Here is an 18,977-nt window from a genome sequence, read left to right on the forward strand (position 1 = left end):
GTCCCTTTTTTAAGCATTTCCTGTATTTCTAGTCAATTTTTAAAGGCTCATTTAGAAATAATACTAATCCATTTCTAATAGCTAAGTAGAACAATTTTTTTAATTTGCAGGGTATCTTAAAAACCAATCAATTTGACATAACCTCAAATTCCAGGAATGTAAACCATAATTCAAGCTTCAGTTTTCCTCTTAAAATATTCTACTTACTAAAATGAATTCCCATCCTGCAACTATGAACAATAAGAAAATTGTGCTTAAAATAATATTAAAAGACTAAATCTCATTATTTAGTATTAGATTAATAATCCATAATTCTAATCTTAAAAGTATCTATAGCTATAGCCCCTCCAATTTGTTAATTCCCACAGAGATTAATACAAGATATAATTAACATCTAACCTTAGAGCAGACTGTCATTCGGAACAAACTATGCTAACAATAACTGTACCATAGTCAAATAGATCAACCCATCACCCTTTATGATTCTGACTAAGGTTAATGAGCACAACTTGTCATAAATTTTCCAGTAACTCTGAAAAACTGAATTGAATGAAAAGACTAGTTTTTTCATAATACTTAAAATAGAATAAAGGCTGGAGTTGTCTTATCTGGAACCTAGCACAGTATTTAACAATGTAAATGTCATTAAGTATTTGTGAAATGAATAGACAAAAAATAAGCAACCCAATACACTTACTATCACTCAGCTCCTTACTATGTGCTAGTAAGTACTTAAAATCATACATAATAAAATGGAATACACTCAAATTGTTTTTTACCTCTAATAAACACTTAAAAGAATTGTTCACTTAAGAATCCCCAGTTTAAGAGAAGGTAGAATTGGACTTTCACAAACCAATAATTTGGCTAATGACTTTCTGCAACTGCATGACATTTTTCATTTAACTTTTTTTTTCTTAATGAAATGAGAAAATATAAAGAAATGCAAGCTATAACCTTCTTTGCAATAAATAACACTAGGCCACTATATTTGATCTTAATAACATTTATTTCTCTCATGAAGAAGCTACTTTAAAAAAAAAAAATTTGAATTTTGAGGAGCCGAAGGTGAAAAAAGGAGTGAACTAACTATAAGTGTTCTTCCACTTCAAAAATCGTCTGACATCTGAGCCAGAAGTCTTTCTGCATCTATCAGTGACCACCTCTTCATGTGTCACAGAAAGAGTTCAACATGCGTTACAAAATCCATTACATTTTAAGACCATTTCCAATATCTGCTACCATAAATCAAGAAATCCATTTATTCAAGGTTACTTATGGAGAATTAGTCACACAAAAAATTTTAACAACTTCATTTTCAAAAATTAAAGTATTTTACTGTACTTGGCATTCCTATACATAATGATGTGAATTCAAAGACTGAAAGCATTAAGGGTATATAATTAAAATTCATGGGCTTAGACATAAAAAAAATCGTTTAATATTTAGAATTCTCTGTAGCAAATACTGCAGAAAAATAAATCAGAATATAAACACAATGTAATCTCCTTTGGATTTCTCCTCTGCTTAAGTGGCATTAAATAACATACAAAGTTGTTCCAAAATACTTCTATGTAATTGCTATAGCCTCAGAAACATACAATAAAAAACTCTGAAAACATGAGGCCAAGAGAACTGTGGGCACTATGCATAAGGAACAAAAACTCGTGAATTCCCCCATTCCTAAGGATTTCTAAAAACTACCTTCCTAATTTCAAGAGAAAATTTACTCAAAAGAGAAAAATAAAAAACAGGTCAGCTACACAACACTTACAGCTTTACTGATAGGGTACAGCCATTATGCCAAAATTCAGCCATCAATATACAACCTCATTTCCCATCTAAAGTTAATGAGAATATATTTTACTTTAAATGGGACATAGTGGCAAAGTACCAAGAATTAAAGAATAACCTTAAAAGTCTTAATTTCATACTTCAAATATCACAAAAAGCAGTAATTCCCAAAATCATGAAAGCATAATGAAATAGCTTCACAGAAAAAATGGACATTTAAGTCATTTCTTTCTTTCCTAATATTATATAGTGAAAACAGATGTATTTAAAACTTCAGCATACTTCATAAAATCATTATTCATCGAAAATACACAAATGTTTGCAAAGAACATTTAACTTAAATTTCATAGTTGCTTATAAAATGGCACTTGCAAAATTGACCTATATAAGGAAATAAGAGTCTTGTCAAGAGACAGTAAACTATAAATATAAAATATACCACAATGTTAAAAAAACCACATAATGTTCTATAGGAAAATCAATAAGGATAACTTAAATCTTTCTGGGGGAAAAGTATTTAGCATTACAAATTTAAAATGCAAATTTTACACACGAATTCAATATGGAATACATTTAAACCTTACAATGGCACATAATCATCATCTATTTTGTGGAAAACAATAAAAATTATGTACTTTTTGAATATGTGTACATCAAAACCAAAAGGTTAACTTTTACTTTTTCCTTTATTGGCAATTTTGGATGCATTTTTAGGTTTTGGTTCCCATAGGGCATTTTTTACAAATCTTGAAGCCGCAGCCCTGTCTAGCTTGCCAGCCTTTTTCTTGTCTGTTATTTCCTTGACTCTGTTCATGTATACTCTGATTCTCTCCTTAAAGACAAAAAAAGAAGAAAGGCAACAGATTTACTAAGCTGCTCACCACTGAGTTCTATTATACTATACCTCAGTTCAATTCAACAGCTTTGTATTTATTGCTTATTGAGTGGCGCTAATAAGTGCAAAGCGAATAGGATAAACACATTCCATGTGCTCCTGGAGTTCACAGTCTGAGGGGAATACAGATATCAAAAAAGTCAGAAGTGTTCTGAGTGTTTCAAAAGAGGAAGATCTAGACACTACAGAGATAAACATTTAATTGTTTATATGTGGTTATACTAAATTTTTAAATTTAGCATTCACCTAAATCCACATACTAACTCTCTTGTATCTGAAGTCTATAATCTAAAATAGAGCTTTCGGGATTTCCCTGGTGGTCCAGTGGGTAAGACTCTGCACTCCCAATGCAGGGGGCCCGGGTTCAATCACTGGTCAGGGAACTAGATCCCACATGCATGCCACAACTAAGAGTTTGCAAGCCGCAACTAAGAAGCCCACATGTCACAACTAAGAAAGCTGCATGCCACAACTAAGATCCCACATGCTGCAACTAAGACCTGGCGCAGCCTAAATAAATAATTAATTAATTAAAATAAAGCTTTCACATACTTTCAACATACAAACTAAACTCTCCAGAAATTTTTCTAAACAGGAAATGGCTAAGGCGTATTTAACTATTTATTTTTTTGTGTTACCTTCATGTCACAATTAAAATAAGTATAATGAAAATACAAGACCTTTTTATCCAATGTCATAGTTCTGACTGAAAAGCACATGATATTTTCTAATGAAATATACAGTTCTAATCAGACTTTACAAGGTGAGAAACATACTAGGTTGCTGTACCACTTTGAATCTTCTGAGACCACTAATCAGAATAAAGGGCTATTCTATACTTCAGTTGGAGAAATAAAGGCGTGAGAGCTATAAAACAGCAGAGTAAATGATTGATCACTGCTTAAAAGTTTCATTAAAATAATCAAAATAGTTATATAAACATACACAGAAAAATGCAGAACCTTAGAATTTTTTAATTTTAAGAAACTGACAACCCTGTTCAAAACCCTCTCATGGCTCCCTATTTCTCTGAGTAAAAGCCAAAGTCCTCACAACACACACCCAACCCAGCCCTGCCCAGAATGATCTTCCCTCACAAACCCACATGGCCAGCCCTCTCTTCCTTCCAGTCTCCTCAAATGTTCACCTTGTTAATAAGTGCTGCCTTTACTATTGAAAATGGCAATCCTACCCAAGCACTCCAATGCCGCTTACTCTGTGCTATTTTTTTCTTTTTTCCCACAATGTAACTTTCTAACATACTATATATTCATATGTATTTATTATTTGTTGTTTGTTTGATTATGTTGTTTGTTTCCCTCCACTAGATAGTCTGGCGCCTGCCACAAAGGCAGAGATATTTATTGGCTTTATTCACTGAGGAATTATCTCACTTGGAAATAATGCCTGGCTTCCAGTGGGCATTCAAATATTTGTCAAATGAATCAACTATTTTCAATGCCCTTCTCCATTCATGATAGATATGGCAAATAGGTCAGAAAAGGGGAATAGGTTTATGGATGCTTTTCATTTATCAACCCTTGTCCAAAATATAAATGTACTCCTCCATAAAGTGGATTCTGAGGGAAAAAGAAGGCAGATGATTTTATCTTTTTCCAGTGACAGAATTAAGTATTACACTACTCCAAATAACTTTGTGTTTAAGAGAAGAAAGAGGAATTTTATAAACGTAAAGTCCATATTAGAAAGGTGAAAGCAGATGATACAATGCATACTTCTTAAGATTTAAAGCCAGTATCACTTGTCAAATCAAGCTCTGTGGATCATACTGCTTTATATTTTTGCTTTAAGTATCTTTCACAATTTCTGTATTTAAAAATAAATTTACTTTTCCCCCAAGAAATTTAAAAGAAGAAAATGTCTTAGTCTACACATTTAAAAATTGAAGACGGCAGATCTGGTTTACTCATTTTTTTAAATAAATGACCAAGTGCTTTACTAAGCTATAAAAAAAATACATATCAACCACCATAAAACTTTAGAACAATAATACAGTGTCAAGTATATTTCACATATATATTTACCTTATATTTTATAAACACAAAGAATAAATTTATTAATATTCTTATTCATAAAGCCAAGTCAAGAAGGTAACCATAAGTTTGATTTCTAAATTTTTTTCTTTCAAATTGAATGATTTGATTTAATTTTTGAAGTCAGCAAAAACTCCAAGATACCAGACCTTATATAATATACTATACTTATACATCTAAATGGAACACAAAGACAAACCTAGAAGATTTATTACAGGTTGTAAATATGTCACTAATGCAGAATTACTGGACAGTACACATACAACTGGTGCCAAAAAAGCTTTTAGCTTTGTTGCCGAAGTGGATTCTTTACTGCTGAGAAAATGAATTAATGGAAGAATTGAAACGGTGGAGGAGAAACTTTCCCGTCTTGGCTAGTAAATCAACTAGAATATACTTTTAAGAATTGCATAAGAGTTTAAAAAAAAAAACAGGCAGTTGTAGAGATGAACAGGATTTCAAGAATTTATAGGAAAAATAATATAGCACTTATAAATAATTACTAGAATCATGACATTTTCCCATCCACAGATTTATATAATATATGGAACACCCTTCTCTGACAAAGGTGAGAGAAAGAAAAACTAAAGGCACGATGAAATCTGGCTCACTTTCGTAATTTCACCCCTAAATAATTCTGTTCTCCACAATTAGTGTGATAAAGGTACTGCGATTTTACCTTTAGAAACACTACAACAGACATTACACGTAAAATAAAAAGAAATCGATCCACTGCAATCTTACCAATTCCTGCTTTACTGGATGTTCCTTAGGATTAACTCCCTGCGTTGCCAAATAAACTACAAGAGAAAGATTTCATGGAATAAAATGCATATATATTAATTAAGAGCATTAATTAAAGAAACTCCAGTTACAAAAAGGAAACGTCACACAAATTATTAACTAAATCTTAAATTATTCAACCTCTTTGTAATATTAAATGTATGTGTGGCTCATGGGCATCTGGTATTCTGATTTAAAAAGAAATAAATATCTGACTATTAAAATTGCCATAAAGTATAATTGCTAGCATTTTAAAAAATAAGTCACCTTTGACATGGTAAATAATTTGCTTTCTAATTAACTCTAAAGTAATATACATACCCCAAAACATTGAATTCAACGTGTAAGCAGAAACTAAATCCACTTTTGCTTGTTCAAGTGGGTCCAACTATTAAAAAAGAGGGAGAGGGAGAAAGAAAAAGAAAAAAGAAATTAAAACTTTGAGCACCATCACATATTTTAAACTTTCACCAAGTACAATGTATCAAAGAAATGTTTTTTTCACTTCCTATAATCCAATAATCAAACCAAATAATCTGGAAATAATTTGCAAAAAGAAAAGTTTTGTTAACCAGTTTTTTGCCCACAAATTTTCACTTCAGTGTACCATCTTTAAGTTAAACAAGGAATGTGTATAATCCAAAATTTAAAAAAATTCTTTTGAATTATTTTAATTTCAGGATTTACAATCTGGGCTTTGTATGTCAAAAGTAATTCATCAATATAAACATTGTACATGATGCATTTATGTATAAGAAGCAGGCTAAAATGCTTAGGCAATACCAAAGACAGAAGAAACATAATGAGATTTGTTTTAGACTGTCAAAGTCAATTTACTCTTTTTGTCCTATAGGGTTTCCAGAAACCCTGATAACATCATTGTAATACTTAAAAGGTCAAAGGTAGAGTCTGTCAAAAAGAATGCTGGGAGAGCTTTTTTTTATTCAAAACCAAGTCAAAATAAAAATATAGTTAGGAGGTATTTCCTAAGCTTGGAGTTTGTTATATTTTCCCCTTAAAGATATCCAAACACTTAAAAATTGAAATAAAGGGGGAAAGGGGCATATTTCATGTATCTGTTTCTTCTTCTATGTGTTTCATAACATAGCACTCGGTTTTATGAATACATTTTTAGAAATTACTTAAAATACCTTCTGCAACAACTCATTTCTAGAAACAGACATCATGGTCTTCAGCATCTCATCCACAGCACCAATGGAATTCTCAAATGTTGATAAATATTCATGAATTTCTACTGGATAGTCTTCATTAATTTCTTCGCCTGCCATTATGTTCAACTGGGAAAAAATTAAATTCTTAGTTCATACTGGAGACAGAGAATGCTCTCTAGGTTACAAAAAAAAATTAATAGGTCATATCATATGTTTCAAAAGTGCTAAAAGAGTTAAAACCTGAAGTTAATTAAACAAATCTTCTTAGAATATAATTCTGGAGCAACCACGTTTAAACTTCCCCTCTTCTTAGGCTGCTGGGGAGTGGGGGTGGGCTGCCAGGATAGGACCCACCCAAGTTCATTAATGCTACACATATCAATCCCTCAATCCCTCGATGCTTTTTGAGAACTAAAGAGATACGACTACCAAACATGTTATATCAATAATAAAAATCCTACATTTTAAAAACTTTCTGTTGAAGTTAAAGACCAAGCAAAGCAATGAAAGTGTGATAAATATACACTACCCCCTAATGCTTGCTGAAAAAAATAAGCAAAGCTCTTTTTTTAAAAAACATACATATTAGCACTTGTAAATTTAGATGTTGATCTAGCAGCATGGTATATTAAACCAAAAAATTAGAAATCTTAGATCTGAAATATTTTATGATTATTTATCACTAAAATTACTTTTCAAGCCTATATTTATATTTATATATATTCCTTAAGCTTAAAATATTAATAAGAAATTGAAGAGTCAATAGATCACATAAAGTCTGTAAGCAGAAAAGATGAAACATGGGAGAAATAAACTATATGGTTTTCATTTAGGCTACAGCATACCTTGACGGCCCATTCTTTAAAATTCACATTTACATCATAATATTTAATAGCTATATGAGGAAAAGAAAAGTCCACATCAATGTATTTAATATGGTATCTAAGATCAAACTTCAGAAGCAATTCCAAGCCACTGTACCATCCTTAGGTTTTATTAGCTGAAAATACCTCTTTCATTACACAGCTAAGGAGAACATCAAGAATGTGCAAAATAACAAACAGCATAGCCAAATTGAAGTAAAGGGACTCGGGCTTTCCACCTTGCCTGATCACTGACTTTGTTACCTTAGATAAATCACTGAATCTCTCTGGGCCCCAAATATCTCATCCATTAAATAAGGCATTTGGTCTAATGATCTCTAAAGTCCCTTATAATTCTAAACGTTATGACTGTCATTTAAGTTTTAAAAGTACTACTTGAATATTTAGTCACAATATATCCACATTTCTATTCAACAAATACAGTCCACTGAGACATCTGGTTTCATTTAAAATTTTAGAAAAGTGAAGTCCAGGGGTCTATTACTACTCACACTGTAAAGTTATTATCCAACTACTGTGCAAACAGCAATTAAACAAAGGACTATGAGAAAAGAAAACCACACAGGAAAGAACTGTGACTTCCTATTTCAAAAAGTTAACTGAAAATACGGATTTGCCTCTCATTCCTCCCAGAAAAATCTCTCCAAAATGACAGAAGAAACACAAAAATAAGTCCATAGTAATGCTGGAAACCAAGAAGGGCACATATCCATCAGCCGACCTCAACAGCAGAAATTTTTCTAAGCTAAAGAGCAAATGGGATTAGACTGATAGGGAACAGAACCAAGGAGCCTGCAATCCCTTACAAACAAAAGAGAAGGAGAATCTAGGAATAAACCCAAGATGAAGGACAGTAAGAGGTGAACCATGCGGCTGAAAGCTGCTAAACAAATCTCCCAATCTGTGAAAGGACAGCTCCAGCATCTACTGCCCACATAAAGGTATTAGTACAGGGACAGACACAAATAGAGAGAAGACTTGATATTTCTTTTCTTTACATAAAATTTTAAACCAATAAATTTGAAAAATCTGGATGATAAGAATGAGGTGCTAGGAAAAAAATTACCAAAACTAACCTAAAAAGAAGTACATAAAACAAATAGATCATTACACAGACAAAAAAAAAAAAAAAAAAAAAAAAACACACTTTAAAGAAGTCAAAGATCTACGCTCCAAAAGGGTTCCAAGTCTAGAAAATATTATAGGTAATTTCTTCCAAACCTTTAAGAAACAGTTAATTTTTATGGTATTTAACTGTTTAAGAACATAGAAGGAGATGGAAAACTTAGATACCTATTACCCAACATACACAAAAATAAACTCCAGATGAATTTAAAAGATAAATGTATAAATGTATTAAAAGATTATATACATTATATAAAATGTGTATATAATCCAAATGAAACCCAAATGCTATAAAAGGAAATGGCTGACAGACTTAAATACATAAAAACTGAAAAAACATCTATATGGTAAAAGTATACCATAAGCAAAGTTAAATGCAAGAAACAGCACGGGAGAAAATATGTGCCAAAATACAACAAAGGATTAGTCAGATTATATAAAGAGTTCCTACAAAGCATAAAACAGATTAAAATACTGAAGATCTCACCCATCAGATTGGCAATAATTTTAAAGACTGGCAAAGTTTGACGTTAGCAAGGGAATACACTGGAGGTGGAATATAAATTGGTACAGATTTCTTAAATGCACACACCCTTTGACTCAGGATATCCTCTTCAGAAAGTAGCCTACAGAAATCCTTGTATACATGCATATAAGTTTATTAAAATGGACTCTTCAGACCCTTCTCTTAAAGTGGGGACTTTGCCTTACATCAATTTTTCTCTCTGCTGGATCATTGCCCATAAGCTTGAAACATTTTATTCCTCCATCTTAGATAAGAAACAAAAGAAACACCTTGACTTCATATCCCGCTCCAGCTTAAGCCCCATTTTCTATCTCCCTTTTAGAACAAACTCCTCAAAAGGGTTGCTAATATTGAATACTAGAGTTCCAGTTCCTCTCCTTCCATTCTTTCTTGAATCTACTACAATCAGGCCCCCTATTTCTCACTCAAAATTGTTCTTGTCAAGGTCACCCACTCAGCCATATTGTCCAATTCAATGGTCAATTCTCAGTTCTCGTCGTTTGACATAGCTGGCTCAGTCTGTCTGGTTTCTAGGGCAGCACATTTCCTTGGTTTCTCTCTTACCTCACAGGTTGCTTTCTTGGTCTTCTTTGCTGCATCCTTTTCATATCCTCAAGCCTCTTAACCTTGACGTGCCCAAGGGCTGTCCTTGAATCTCTTCTCTAATTTACTCTCTAGGTGAGCTCTGGGTTTAAACTATATTAATAAACTGATGACTCCCAGGTTTGCATCTCCAGCCCTGACCTCGCCACTGAACTCCAAATTTAATGTCCAACCGCTTACTCAGTACCTTGGTTGGCTGTTAATATATTCTCAAATGTAATGTGCCCAAAGCCCAATTCCTAATCTTGCTTACTTTATCTTGTAATAACCTATAATGGAAAAGAATCTGAAAAAGTATATGTATGTATGTATGTATGTATGTGTGTGGATATACAGTAAGTCCCCTACATATGAACGAGTTCAGTTCCGAGAGTGCGTTCGTAAGTCCGATTTGTTTGTAAGTCCAACAAAGTTATCCTAGGTACCCAACTAACACAATCAGCTATATACTACTGTACTGTAATAGGTTTATAATACTTTTCACACAAATAATACATAAAAAACAAACAAATACAGAAAATAAAGAAAACATTTTTAATCTTACAGTACAGTACCTTGAAAAGTACAGTAGTACAGTACAACAGCTGGCATACAGGGGCTGGCATCGAATGAACAGGCAGGAAATAAACATACCGTACTACTGTACTCTATACAGTACTATACAGTAAAGTACATAAAAGGACAACCACTTGTAGGGGATGCATGCAAGTGACAATGTACGCCAGACACTTGAACTAACTTACATGATTGGACATGTGAATGTACATTCGCATCTTTGAAAGTGCACAACTTGAAGGTTCGTATGTAGGGGACTTACTGTGTGTGTGTGTATACACACACACACACACACACACACATATATATAACCAAATCACTTTGCTATACACCTGAAACTAACACAATACTGTAAATCAACTATACTTCAATAAAAAAAAAAGAATCTAATCTTGCCTACTACAGTCCTCCCCATCTCATTTCATGGCAACTCCACCTTTTCGATTGCTCAGACCTAAAATTACAGAATAGTCCTTGACTCCTCTCTCACCCTATCTTTAAAACATATTCACAGGGCTTCCCCGGTGGCGCAGTGGTTGAGAGTCCGCCTGCCGATGCAGGGGACATGGGTTCGTGCCCGGTCCGGGAAGATTCCACATGCCGCGGAGCGGCTGGGCCCGTGAGCCATGGCCGCTGAGCCTGCGCGTCCGGAGCCTGTGCTCCGCAACAGGAGAGGCCACAACAGTGAGAGGCCCGCGTACCGCAAAAAAAAAAAAAAAACATATTCACATCCTACCACCTCTACTGCTACCACCCTGGTCCGAGCCAGTCCGAGCCATCATTGTGTCTTGCCTGTGTTGTTGCCATAGCCTCCTAAACGGCTTCCCTGTTTCCATTCCAATAGTTTATTATCAAGAAAGTGATCATCTCAAATCTAAGTCAGATTCTACCATGCCTCTGCTTGGAAACCTTCAAAGGCTTGCCGCCTCACTCAGGAAGAGACAAAGTCTTTATAGTGGCCGGAAAAAACCCTGACTCTCTGCTGCCTCCTCTGTGACCTCATCTCCTCCCACTCTGCCCCTGGCTCACTCCATTCCAGCCATAATGGCCTCACTGCTCTTCTTCTTATTGGGCATGCCCCTATCTCAGAGCCTTTAGACTTCTCTCCTTCCTAGAATGTTTCTCCCCCACCAATGGCTTCAAAGCTCATGACTTCACCTCTGCCAGATCTCTACTCAAATGTTATCTATTGGTAAAGCTTTCCTGACCATCCTATTTTAAAATGCATACCCCTCTTCTCATTCTCAGCACTTCCTATCTCCTTCTTCACCCTTCAGGCCTCAACAGCATCTGACATATTTCATTTATTGTCTACCTCCAAAAGAAGGTAACTACATGAAAACAGGCAGTTTTGTTCACTACCACTGCCTAGCAGTCGATAAACATTTGTTGAATGAAGACATTATAACCAAATACTGGGAATAATTTAAATAGTCATCAATAGGGGAACAGTTAAATGAATTATACCACATCCATCCAAAAGAGTAAAAATAAAGAAGTAAATCTTTATGTAGTAATACACGATAAGTGGTGAAAAAAAGTCATAGAACATAGTATATAACACGTAATGTGTCTAAGAGATGCCATTTATTTTAAAAAATTGTATATGTAGATATGTAGAAAAAGGTCTGGAAGGAGACATACAAAAATAGACATTCTTTCTGAGAAGGGATAGGAAATGCGAATGGGATCAAAGCAGACTCATGCTTTTAGCTCTTCATTCTTCATTGTTTAAATTTCGTTATTTCAAAAAGCATGTATTAAAATTGTAATAAACAATCATTAAATTTAAATAAAGGCATATTTTAATAAAGTATTTTGGCTTTTAACAAATACTGCAAGTATAAAAAAACACAAAAAAGCCTTTATTCAAATGTGAATTTTTTCATCCGATTTTTCTATTGGAAAATATTTCCCGTCTCAAAATCAATCATGATTTTTCATCATGCACCTGCAATTATTCCTTGTCCCTAAGCCCCAGTAAACAAGTAGTTATTTATTGTTAAAATGGGTTACGGTGAACACTGAAAGCAAGGCAGTAAGAATAATGACTCTCATTAAATCTGAACTGAACCACTTGCCTTTTTCCTAACTAAAAAATAAAGGCAAGGTAGACTGAAAAATAAAGGTTCTTCTATTATCAGAAATTCCCCCCAATTCAAATGATTTCTCCTAACATTCTGTACAGATAGTTCCTGAGTATTTGTTCCTTCCACAGGGAGCACTGCAAGGAGGGAGCTGCAGAAGCCGCCCTCTGGTCCCCTTTGTTACTCAGATGCCAGGATGAAGTGGTGAATGGATGGTTACCAGCAGCCATAGCCAACATCTGAACCCCACTGCCTGTGAGCCAGGCACTACTCTAAGCAGCCACACACATTCATTCATTTACTCCTCACAGACAACAGACGGACCCACAGTGAGTTTTCCGTAACTTGCCCGAGACTGTACGTGGTAAATGTCCAAAGAAGAGAAAGAAGAGAACTCACCCCCCTCTGCCCTTCACTCGCTGCCTGGTTCTACAGGGACTCCTCACCCCTCCACCTACTCCTTCTAAAGCACAGGCTGCAACTGGAGAAAGTGGAAGAGGGCGTGAGAGAAGGTGCCTCTCTTCATCCCTCAGGAAGGTCTGGCTGAGACTCAGGGGCAGAGGGGAGAAACCCTGCCCAGCAATCCCTACAGGACGTTACTGCCATTCCTTCCCTCCTCTCGTTGGTGATGAGAGCCACAGTGCCGACAGGAGAAAAGGAGGGGCACACGACATCATCCCCTACCTCCTCCCCTCCATTCTCTGCTTCAGGGAGCTCAGTGCAGCCTGGAATCTGGAAGTCGCCCCTCATCGCTTCCTCAGGCCCCAGTCCCATCAGTTCTGTCAATACGGCCTCCTTAATCTCCTTAGCCACAAGCTTTCCCCCATTCTCACTAACCAGATCATTTCAAGAGCCTTGGAGTAGTCTCCCTACTGTCAATTTTTCTCCACTCTCAATGTTAGGATGTTACAAAACATAACTTTTCCATAAAGATAGTCTGGTCATGGTACACCCCTGCTTAAAATCCTGCAATAGTTTCCCGCCACCTTGAAGGTAAACTCCAAACCCCTTACGTGGACGTGAGGCCCTTTACGATGTGGCCCTTGCTTGCCTGACTAGCCTCATCTTTCATTGCTCCCCTCTTCCAATCCTATAGCTGTAGCCACCACGGCAGTTTTCCAGATGTTCTATGCCCATTCAGCCTAACCTTTCGCCTGTGTGGCTCTCTATACGTGAACCATCCTTCCCACTTCACTTTGTTCAAATCCTGCTTACGTTTGGAGGTAAGATCAGGTTTCCCTTTAGTGCATAGGACTTCTCTGAGTGCCACCCTCCCATTCCCTCTGTCTGGATAAGCACAGCTACAGGTTCTCATGTCACCTAAAACACTATCTGGTGACATGTGTTGATTTACTTAACCTTGACTACAAGCTCCCTGAGGGGGTGGTGTCATCAATATGTCACCGCCATGCTGATGTGTCACCAGTGGCTGACACACAGAATGACTTTATGTCTCAACTTGCCCAAGAGAGTCCCCATGTATGTCTATTGTTTCAGCTTGCCAACTGCTCAGCTCCCCATTTCTCTTTCAGAAGTCCCAGTTTGAGCAATAAATTATAGGGTTACCCTAACAAAAGTAGGTTCTCTGACCCTTGCCACCACTCCTCACCCCACTTTGTTAGAGAACATGAGAGCCTAGAGAGTGGCTCCTGGTACCAGCTGGGGTTCAACCAGAGCAGCGGAACCAGTAGGAGGTATTCTGAAGAGATGTACTGCAAGAAACTGGTTTATGCAATTGTGGAGGAATCTGCAGGGCAGGTAAGCAAGAAAGAACATGCTGGAACTCTTGGCTGCAAGCTGAAACTGCTGTCCACGGGTGGAACTTCTTTTTCATCAGGGAAGCTTCAGCTCTGCTTCTAAAGCCTTCTAATTAATTGGATCAAGCCCACCCAGATTATCTAGAATAATAAAAGTCAACTGTTTGTGTATTTCAATTATATCTACAAACACCTTCAGAGCAATAGCTAGTTTGGTGTTGGACTGAATGGGGGCTGCAGCCTAGCCAAGCTGACACATCAAAAAGACCATCACACTCCTTCAAGCCTCCAGAACTACAGCCAGGAAACGTATATTCCTGGCATCACAAATTGTTGCTCTGACAGCATTTTTCCACAATAGACATGTTATTGATGACTGTCAGGTTCCCAAGTAATAAAACTAGAGTTCAAATTCCAGTTAACAAATGTGGAAGAAATCATAACCTTTAAAAAAAAAAAGAAAATCACCATTTTGCAACCCCTAGTGAAATTACAGATTCACGTAATGTTCACCGACAGATAAAAGGGGAGGAGTGAGACTGCCCGCGCACCGCAATGAAGACCCAACGCAGCCAAAAATAAATAAATTTATTTTTAAAAAAACCTATATTCTTTAGCTCTATTTTATTCAAAGAACTATATGAATGGATTGCCTTCCCTACACCTAAATTTTCTAGCCACCATAAGGCCACTTTCTCCCTATTCTCATGGTACAAAAGCCTTTCTAGCCTCGTGCTCTCTAGAAACTCCTCCTAGAGTTGTTGTGAGGACTCCCTGCCACCAACATGTTTGGCCTGCTTAACTCGGCTCCCTCATCAACAATGCTTTCTCAAGGAAGCATTCCCTCTTGCCTCACAATGAGTCACATCCACTAGATACACAGTCTCACAGCACCATGTATTTCTCCATATCATTGTTGTAATTTTATATTTCTGTGATTATTTGAATTGTGTCCATCATCCACACTGGACTGTAAGCACCGTGCAGGACAAGTCTTTGCTCATATACACTCCAAATATCAGGGTAGCATGTCATAGATGCTAAATAAATATCTATTAAAGAAATGACTCCTCAGTGCCTGGCACGTAGTCAATGCTGAGTAAATGTGGAGTATGTGCTAGGAAGAGAGTAGGGATAAATAAAGCAACTGTCAGACAACCGAGAAAGGACCCATTTGAAGGTGGGTAGCATTAATTTGGGTCTTTTGTGAATTTCTTTAGCAGGGTTCGTAGGCCTGGAGCAAGAATGGTAATCCAGAATGAGGAACCGACTAATGGATACAAAGGAAAGGACTTGCAAAAGCATCTTGAAGACAGCTGACTGGGAGGTATGGCTTTGAAGGGAGAGAAGTAAGGCTTTTTCCTCTGCTTGCAATACCCCCTCCCCCCACTCCTCCCCTGTCTTCTGGGCCTAGTAAAACCTATTAATCCTTTAAAACACACATCAAATGCCCTCTCTTATATAAAGGCTTCCATATCTCCCAAACAAAAGTAGTCTCTTCTTCCTCTTTGCTCCCAAGGTTCTCCAGACCGTTATCACTTATCCATTAATAACACTCCTTCTCATGTATCTTGATAAATCCAAAAATGTCAGTCCTCGTTTATCTATCTGATCCATAACCAGCATCCGAGAATAGTGAACACATTACTTCACCCTGAATTCCACAACACTATACTCTCAAAACTGTCCTTGTCCCCCGAGGGCTGTTCTTTGTCTACTTTGTTGGGTCTTCATCTCCCCAAACCTATAAAGGCTAAGATGCCTAAAGACTCATGTCTTGTACTGCTTTTCTGTTTACACTCACTCCTTTGGCGATTGTCTCCAGTCTCACGATTTTAAATACCATCTGACTCTCACATGTTCTTTTCCAGCAATGACCTCCCCTCTGAACTCCAGACTTGGTAGACTCAATTGCCTACTCAACATCTCCACTTGGATGACTAACAGAGATCTCAAACTTAACACATCATAATGAACTCCCAATTCTCCCTCACAAAGCTGCTCCTCCCATAGTTTTCCACTTCTCAGTTAATGGCAATTAACCATTCTAGTTGCCCAAGCCCAAAACCTTGACAGTTCTCTTACAACCCACATTCAATCCATAAGCAAATCTGTTAGCTTTACCTACAAAATACATCCAAAATTGAACTGCTACTCACCACAGTCTTTCCAGCTGTGAAGCTGCTATCATCTCATCTGAATTATTACACCTTCCTAATTAGTCTCCTGGCTTTGCCCTACCCCTCTCTCCAACAACTTGCTCTTAACACAGCAGGCAGACTGATCCTATTAAAAACCTAAACCAGATCATGTCACTCCTCTGTTCAAAACCTTCCACTGGTTATTTACCCACTGTATCTCCAAATGATTAACATAAAGTCTTGCCACGTACTTAATAACTATTTGTTCACTAACTAAAAACAATGAAAGTAAACTGGAACCAAATTTTGGAGAATCTCAATATCAGATTAGGATAGTGACCATGTGGATCCAAAAGAAAATATATAATAATGTACATTCCAGGGCTGTTTCCATTCCTATACTAAGTAGAGTTACATACAATTATGAACTAAGCCAGGAACAAATCCAAAATATATATAATTTGGGGAGAAAACTAGAGAGACATCTGCAAATGTTGCATCAGAATTCTATTAACGTAATGACCTTTTTGCACTGCATTACCTTAGAAAATGATAGTGAAACGTATATACAACAATCTCTCCATAAATATTGTTGTCTTTGGCAGATAGTCTACACTAGTGCAGCCTGTAAGTCTCCTTCATACTTAGAGTAAAATCACGGAGAAAAGATAGAGATGCTGGCCTCTAAAAACAAATTTATCCCAAAGTCTCATAGTAGAAAAAGATATAAATTACAAAGAGGTTGCTCAAGATCGAGATGAATAATTAAATCAGATTACAATGAAATTACTTCAATTGTTAATTCTAAAGTTTAATTCGAAGTGTTTTCAAAATTATTGATGTGAAGCAGTAAAATCACCTTCCAAAACTATGGAATTTGCTTATGACAATATTCTCATCTCCTCTCAGGTGTACTGTGCAGGTTAAATAAATAATATAGCTAAAGTTCTTAGAACAGTGCCTGGCTCAGGACTCAATACATTAACTAGTAATACTAGTTATTATTTTACTAAAGTGAAACTGATCAAACACCCCAACCCAGTGGGGACTATTTAGAGCCGTATTTTAAGGGTCAACTGTTTGGAAACAGTCGCTAACTGAGATAAAACACATAAAGAGCCATCTGAAAATTTTAAGACTGTTATGAAAAATTATATCACCTCTGAACTGCAATACATACAACACAGCTATCTGAAGACAGCTATAACATCTTTTGACTCAGAACCGTTCTAATTATTTTGAAAAAACATTGTTCACACAATCATTATTTTCTTTCAACAAAACAGTGAGCTCTATCATTTTCCATCAATCACAAACAGTTCACGGAATTTCAATAGGAATTATTTGGTTATTTTCGAATCCAAAGTCAACATTCGGTTAAGTCTCGGGTCAGTCTACTACAGACAGCCCAAAAAGATTAATAAGTGTTTACTTATGATTAATAAACATCTCATTGGGACTGATACATCTTTATCAAGCCAAAACTGTTGCAGTCAACAAACAGCAAGACACAAAAGATACTTTCAAACAGAAGTTTCAGTCACACTAAACTTTCCTGGGCCGTAAAGAAAAACCACTTTTTTGAGATTCCATTAGATTTCACCTTAAAGTCGAAATTAGCCTACCATCTCGGGTGGGCTAATGTTGCAGTGGCAGGCAGTGCGTGATCATGTATGTGAATGATAACGGATGACACGGGAAAGCTACTCCCCTACATCTGCCACTTAGGCCTTCCTCCCTCAACCAGGTTTGAAGGCAGCTGAAAATTAACAGTGAAGTCACGTGCTCTTAATTTCTCCGCCCTCCAATACTTGAGAGGCGGAGCTAAGAAGCGAGGAAAAAGCGAAAGGCCGGACCCAAAGACGTGAAGGGCCAAGGTAGGCCGAAGCCAGCAAGCAGCCACAGGAAAGCGGAAGTGGGGGATCTTGCCACGACGCTGCCCCAACGCTCGCATTCGCGGAAGGCTACGCAGCCCAGTCCCCCTCCCCACAGTCAGCCGGAGGGTGACAGGGCGCTTCCAGGAGAAGCGAACCTAAAAGCACGAGAAATTCCAACCCCAGCTCTGAATAATACCTCGCGGGCCTTCCACTCCTGTCTCCCAGAAAGCAGTCGGCGGCGGTGACGTCAGCAGCGCGCGCCGGCTCTGCCCGCGGCTCGAGCGGCGCTCTCCGGTGACCTCACGCTGCTCGCCCCGCCCCTTCGCTCCTTTCCCTTCCGCCTCCAAAGGCCATGCTCCAACCGCGCCGCAGGCCGAAGGTGTAGGAGGGGGTTGGGGCGGGGCGCTGGCACCTTTTTCAAGATTTGCATTTGGCCAACGCCCACCGGATTAGAAATTGAGCATATTTATCCAGAAAAAAAAAATGTTAGTTACTAAAGCTTTGTGCTGGTTATTACGTTCGCTGAAACTCGTTGCAGGGCCCAGGTTCTCTCCCATTGTCCGCCTCAAAATTAGCCTCCAAAGCAGCTTCCCAAGTTATCCGTGGTGAAAGTTCGGGTTCTTTGTTTTTCCAACCCATCGCTACGAAATTATTTTGTAAAATACAATCAAAATGAATTGCTTGAAAGACGGATAAAAAGGCAAAAGAGAAGCCTAGATTTCTA

The 18,977-nt window shown here is 37.1% G+C and overlaps 1 protein-coding gene across 2 annotated transcripts; it reads right to left on the bottom strand.

Moving 5' to 3' along the window:
- Positions 1–990: 990 nt before the first annotated feature.
- Positions 991–18,568, bottom strand: C1D (C1D nuclear receptor corepressor). Of its 2 annotated transcripts, none has more exons than XM_027131867.1 (5): positions 18,450–18,568; positions 6,678–6,824; positions 5,848–5,914; positions 5,488–5,543; positions 991–2,626 (listed from the first exon to the last, which is right to left on the bottom strand). In XM_027131867.1, the coding sequence occupies exons 2-5, from the start codon at positions 6,813–6,815 to the stop codon at positions 2,462–2,464; spliced, it is 426 nt and encodes a 141-aa protein (XP_026987668.1). In that variant the 5' UTR covers positions 6,816–6,824; positions 18,450–18,568; the 3' UTR covers positions 991–2,461. The 2 variants fall into 2 exon arrangements, with proteins under 2 accessions (XP_026987668.1, XP_026987669.1); XM_027131868.1 differs by lacking the exon at positions 18,450–18,568 and adding an exon at positions 9,798–10,292.
- Between the last annotated feature and the right edge of the window lie 409 nt (positions 18,569–18,977).

This window comes from Aethalodelphis obliquidens, unplaced genomic scaffold (assembly GCF_003676395.1).
Source record: "Aethalodelphis obliquidens isolate GAN/ISIS:26980383/991018 unplaced genomic scaffold, ASM367639v1 scaffold40, whole genome shotgun sequence".
NCBI classification, from domain to species: Eukaryota; Metazoa; Chordata; class Mammalia; order Artiodactyla; family Delphinidae; genus Aethalodelphis; species Aethalodelphis obliquidens.

Bases quoted from the DNA above. Each gene is read 5' to 3' on its own strand.
- C1D (XM_027131867.1), bottom strand. From the start codon at position 6,815: ATGGCAGGCGAAGAAATTAATGAAGACTATCCAGTAGAAATTCATGAA. The intron at 5,915-6,677 runs GTATTTTAAGTA...CTTTTTTAATAG, and splicing joins GAAATGAGTTGTTGCAGAAG to TTGGACCCACTTGAACAAGC. The intron at 5,544-5,847 runs GTATGTATATTA...TTTCTCTTGTAG, and splicing joins GTTGAATTCAATGTTTTGGG to TTTATTTGGCAACGCAGGGA.